A 5,869-nucleotide genomic window follows, 5' to 3' on the forward strand; every position below is an offset into this window, starting at 1 on the left:
TACGTATCTCGTTAAAACGTGATACGTATCTCGTTAAAACGTGATACGTATCTCGTTAAAACGTGATACGTATCACGTTTTAACGTGATCGTATCTCGTTAAAACGTGATACGTATCTCGTTAAAACGTGATACGTATCACAACGAGATACGTATCACGTTTTAACGAGATACGTATCACGTTTTAACGTGATAGCGCTCGGAATTTTTTTTTCCCTGCCTGATAGCAATACGCTTCCGTACTATTGCACCACGAGAGGAAAGGTAAATTATATTCATCTTTGAAAAACAATAAAAACTGACTTTCACTGTTTGAAGGGTTATTGAGTCATTTTCAACAATCTGAGCTCCATCATTCTACAGAGTGGAAACTATTCAAAGTTTCTCAGGAGAGGACGTCTGAAAAACTGTTCAATGCACAGAGAAACTGCAGACCAAGCTACATCTCACTACATGCCTYAGCAAACAGTTTAAATGCCAAGTTTCCTGACAAAACAGTGTAAAAACGTATGCTTTGTTTGGAAAAAACTGCAGAAGTAATGCTACAGAGTAACTTATCAAGTGTTGTCCACTTGAGATTATAAAAGAGTTTTAAACATTTTAAAGACCAGATAAATCTTATGCCCTCATGTGTAACCAGTCAATGTAACAATAGAACAGATCAAGTTGAGTTTGCAACCTGACAAATCACTGCCTAGAGTGGAAATATGAACAACTGTAAGTCTRTTCCAGGTAAAAAAAAATTGATTCTACCCCGTTGTGCCTACCAGCCTCTAAAATGACAGCAGAAAAATCAAGAGGCCACAGACGCAGGAAGCCATCTTCAGAACCCGTGGCACAGAAGGATGAAGACACGCTGATGCTGTTAATGGCAATGCCTGGACCTGAAACAGAAACATACAAATAAAACTAAATAATAGCGGGGAAATCTAACTGTTATTACAATGAACCTAGGAAAACCCCACTAGCTTTCTTTAAATACAACTGCTCTACAGAACATAGATATTTTAGAGTGAAGTATTTATTCTTTGTGGTTACTTTATAATTAATCAAATACCAACAATGTTTGGAGTAAAACTACAGCTGAATATTAAGATGAAAGTGTGCTCACACATGACCTTGAATGTTATAAAAATATCTTTCTATGCTTGACTTTAAAAATACTCAGTAACTCATACATGATCTGGTTTGAATATAAACCTACCTGTGTTAGAAGTCCATTTCTCTCTGCGCTCTGCATGTTGCTGCTGAGCAGGCAGCAACCGCCTAACATGTTTTATAGCAACTCTGCTATAGTCAATCTCAAAAATATGACCACTTCGACTGCTGGCATATCTAGCAGAGAATAAATACAGAGACAGAGAGAGAAAGAGAGAGAGAGAGAGAGCAAAATAAGACAAGTTTATAACTATTTTTCTTTTGGAGCTGAGAAAATTCAGACAGAGCTGATGTGTTCACTTACAGAGTTCGATCGTCATAATACTTGTCGGAGGAGCTTCCCTCTTCAAAGGTCACGTCGGTGAAATCCAGCGAGTGGTATTCAGCCAGGTTGACCGGACAGGAGCGTAGAGTCCCGCTCCGCACTCGCCACAAACGAATATTCTCACGACCACACGAGACTAACCTGAAGCCAGCAAAGTCACAGGAACTTATTCTTACTGCCTTCTAATTATGTTAACAACAGTCCCAGCTGTTCTCACCACGTTGTCCTTGTTTTAAACAAACAGGAAAAAGGATTGAACCAAAATATGTATTAAACGCATTTGCATTTATTTTAGTAGAAAAACTATCCATTCTTTAACTCCGCTTTAATGTTCCAAATGGGACTGTCAAAGAACTACAAAGCTGCCTTGTTGTGACAATAAACTGCCATTTATGAGTTATATTCTGTTTATGTGACATCCAGAAGTCATTAATCCACAAATGTCATTCCTCACTTTATAGATAGCAGAAAAACCTGCACAGCTACAAGTTATTACTAATAACGTTTACGTTCTAGTTTGTGAAAGGGTGACCCATCAATACAGTATCTGTGGTGTGAGAAATGAGAGGATAATTAGTGTCTGGAAAGAAATATATGCAGTAAATGTACCACAGGTTATAATAACACCATAAAGCTCGCTTAGAATGTGAAATGTAATGCAGTCAAAAATATAACACAGAATTAGAAGGTTAGAGGCAGAGCAAACATTTACAACTTTTACTACTACCACTCAAATGAACAAGAATATATACAGTATTAAAGTGCTCTCAAATACAAAGCTCCCAACAACCAGTCTTCATCTGATGAATCTTACTGTTCCATACTTTCCTAACGGACCGCTTCACTCTCAGACTGCAGGTTTACTTGTGGTTCCTCGACTTTCTAAAAGTACAACGGGAGGCAGAACTTTCAGTTATCAAGCTCCTCTCTTGTGGAACCAACTTCCAGTTTCTGTCCGTGAGGCTGACATTACGTATTACTACAAGAGCAGGTTTAAGACTTTTTTTTTTTGATCAATCCTATAGTTAGGGTTGGTTTCCTGAGTTATCCCTTATGCCTAATTTACACTACATGTGGTCCGGCTCTGCTCTGGTCCGACCTCCGCTGCAAATATGCACCCATTCTAATCAATGAGAGTGTTTACACTGGCTCTGCACGCAGCGGTGAGTGGACGGCAATCCCTCAAAATTAAATCCGATCCTATTTCTGCCAGACGCCGGAGCTGCTCTGGAGTCAATTTTTGAAGAGTACGTCGCACCAATAGGAAGAGGAATGAGCACAACATCCGTATTTTCAACATACGACACCATAAGGTGGAATCATTTTGTCGAAGTTGCAGCTATATTTATAAATACATGGATATATTTCTACACAAATGCTGTCAGAATGTATCGTTCTGTTTAGTAAGCACATGTAGATGAAGCATGTGTACACACACGATACACGTGGATTTTATTTTGAAATCAGAAGCTTCAAAAAGACGACAGCGATACTGTTTCAACCGTAGATATCAAAAACTTTTATACCTGTGTTTCAGCTGTGTTTGAAGTTTGTCTTTCACAGAATTTATTATTTTTTGCTGTGACTTCCACATTTATCACTGGATCTATCGCGCAATCTCCTTCTTGCAAACACTTCCTCCTCTGTGTGTCGCACYGGAGCGGATGCTGTATAAATTGGGTGGCAAACGAACAGCTACGAACTGCGCAGCACAGTGGAGTCGCACGTAGTGTAAATCCAGGGTTAGTTCTGCTGCTATAGGCTCAAACTGACCACATTTCCTCACTCTGCTGCTGTGATGATACTCACACACTCACTGTTAGCTGTAAACACATTGAGCTGTTTACCTCGTGTCGTCAAAGAAGGCGACCTTCATGGTATTAATGTCCACATCTGTGTGTGCTTTGGCTAAAATGGTCACCTCTCCACCTTTGGTAACATTTATGGTGCTCCACACCACCACCATCTATAAAACGCAATTAGAATATAACCAGCTGAAACATCTGTAAAGAGTGCGTGTTATAAGAATGTTAGTTTAGGTAGTATCTAGTCGTTCATTAACATCTGAGTTGCTCTAAATGAGATGTTAGTGAAAAACGTTCTGAATAAGGGGAACTTACAGTTTTATTGTGGCTATCTTTACCCACTCCACAGAGAACACCACCACCATATGAGAAGCTTCAGGGTGAAAAAAAAGATTTAAAAAACTACAATTAGGTTGAGAAAACAGGGTTAATCAAGCTCACACTTCACTGTCCAGTGGAAAAATGTTTACATTCGAGCAAATGTGTGTTACCTCAGGCATGATAAGGAGTGAGCATGAATCCTTAACATTGTCAGACAATTTCCTGTACTGTAGTCCCAAAGTCGAACTACACCATAGTTGCCAGTTTGTGCGGAAGCCAGCAGCGTTGTGTTGCCGTTAAAGGCCAGAGCAGAAATCTACAGAAAAAAATTCAATAAAGCTGTGTGAACTAAGCAGGCAACATGTGGATTTCTCAACACTGAGTTATTATTATTTTCATATTCTACATCTCAAAGGCTTTAAAAAAAGAGCTTGTTGATGATTTATCACCAGGCAGCAAGTTTATTTAGTTTACTGTTTGAAAACATGACTTCCATTAGTCTGGAGTGATGTCGTTGAGATTTCCAGCTCTATTTTGGATAAGAAGAATGTGTGAAGCAATTTCACGGCACTATGAAAGCYGGCAGAGAAATATCTTTAAATTGAGAAAAAAAAAAATTTCAAGGGTTATGAGATAAAGGATTTTCTCCAAAGACTTACCCAATTTAAGTGTAGATTAGAAAGTTTATATCCTGTTTTAGTTACTGTAAATGCTAGATGCTCTTTATGGATTTTTTTAAACATAAATCTAAGACAAAAATCACTGTTTTCACTTTTTTGTGCCACAGCCTGTGCTCATTCCAACTCATTGTGCCAGAATGGGCCACATTTACACATCATCTGCAGTATGTGTGCCAGAGATGAATTTAGGAATTACAAAATTTGATCGAAAATGGAAGGAGAGCGAGAGAAATCAGACGGTTTACCTTATCCGTGTGGCCGATGAAGAATCGCTGTTTGTTGGAGGAAATCTTCATTGAGACAATAATTGCGTGACATGGATACACCACTGCATCACCGGATTTGGTCCACAGGACCTGAAGAACAACACAGWTTACTATAAACACTCCACACAAACTGAAGCTGGTGCGGTGAGGGTTTATGGCAGAATGAGCCTACATGCTTAGTAGTAGCTCCACCAAAGCCAATGATTCTGCTCAATCTGAGGATCGGGTCTGGGAGCAGCCTCTAATGAGAAGAGTGACAGGAAAATGTTTTACAGCGAGCTCCTAAAGCCTTTATTAGCACTGTTTATGTCTTACCTGTTGTTTGGTTTGATTGGACGACGGAAGAGACACAGGATGTGGAACTGGACTCAACACCACCTGGACCACAACAAACTTGATTTATTTTATTGTACATGTAGCTTTTTAAAAGGCATTGTGTCAACAACAACAATAAAAATAAAGATAAAGAGTCAGTTTCCAAATTTAGATTATGCTGAATCTAGTTAAGCTAAAGCATCACCTCTTCTTCACTTTCCTCCTCCTGCGTGCTGAGATCTTCTTCAGGGTGAACGTACACATGAATTCCCCCGTCATCAGCCACATGCCTGGATGTGAGATGATGTAAACTGGAGAGAGCAGAGTCCTGTATTTGGTCGTCATTATGCCAAAGTTCATCCTTCTGATTAGAAGAAAAAACACACAGCTCAGGAATTCTAGATTCCACAGCAGCTTGATTCTTCGGGAGCTGAGAAGAGAAGGAGGGGGGCGGGGTTAAAKGACTTTTCCATATTCAATGCAAACACAAAATACAAGATACAAGAATCTAAACTCTGATCTTACTGATTTTGGAATGGTGATCTGCTGGCTGAAGGATACACGGTCCTGAACCGGTTTGCTGAGGTTCACACTGTGAGACTCTTCTCTCACAGGGTTTATTTGCCTTGAAGCACTTCCTGAAAAAGATGTAAAAATTTGATGTTTGCAAAGCATCACTAAACTACCATGCCCACAAAAAATATATATTACGAATTCTTTAATTTTACTGACGTTGGCATTCATCTGCCATGCTTGATCAGAACCAGGCACAGCAGTGGAAAAAATCTTTTGGCTTTTTTTCTTCTTGTAGCAGCTCCAGATTATGACACACAAAAGCTACGTTCACACTGCAGGTCTTAATGCTCAGTTCCGATTTTTTGAAAAAATCAGATCTTTTTATGTGAACGTTCACATTACATTTTAAATGTGACCTGCATCAGAGCCCTGTGTGAACGCTACACAGCACTGATGTGACACGCATGCACAGTAAAAGACGTGA

The 5,869-nt window shown here is 39.4% G+C and overlaps 1 protein-coding gene across 1 annotated transcript in view; it reads right to left on the reverse strand.

Moving 5' to 3' along the window:
• The window catches only part of wdr90 (WD repeat domain 90), a gene marked incomplete in the record, with an annotated part of 22,990 nt that overhangs the window by 14,083 nt on the left and 3,038 nt on the right, over positions 1–5,869 (reverse strand). Inside the window, 11 exon segments of the mRNA XM_014008180.1 lie at positions 767–883; positions 1,204–1,334; positions 1,462–1,623; positions 3,330–3,448; positions 3,603–3,660; positions 3,779–3,924; positions 4,534–4,644; positions 4,727–4,795; positions 4,870–4,932; positions 5,075–5,299; positions 5,395–5,507. Coding sequence (XP_013863634.1) covers positions 767–883; positions 1,204–1,334; positions 1,462–1,623; positions 3,330–3,448; positions 3,603–3,660; positions 3,779–3,924; positions 4,534–4,644; positions 4,727–4,795; positions 4,870–4,932; positions 5,075–5,299; positions 5,395–5,507 — 1,314 coding nt within the window.

This window comes from Austrofundulus limnaeus, unplaced genomic scaffold (genome assembly GCF_001266775.1).
Source record: "Austrofundulus limnaeus strain Quisiro unplaced genomic scaffold, Austrofundulus_limnaeus-1.0 Scaffold48, whole genome shotgun sequence".
Taxonomy (NCBI): domain Eukaryota; kingdom Metazoa; phylum Chordata; class Actinopteri; order Cyprinodontiformes; family Rivulidae; genus Austrofundulus; species Austrofundulus limnaeus.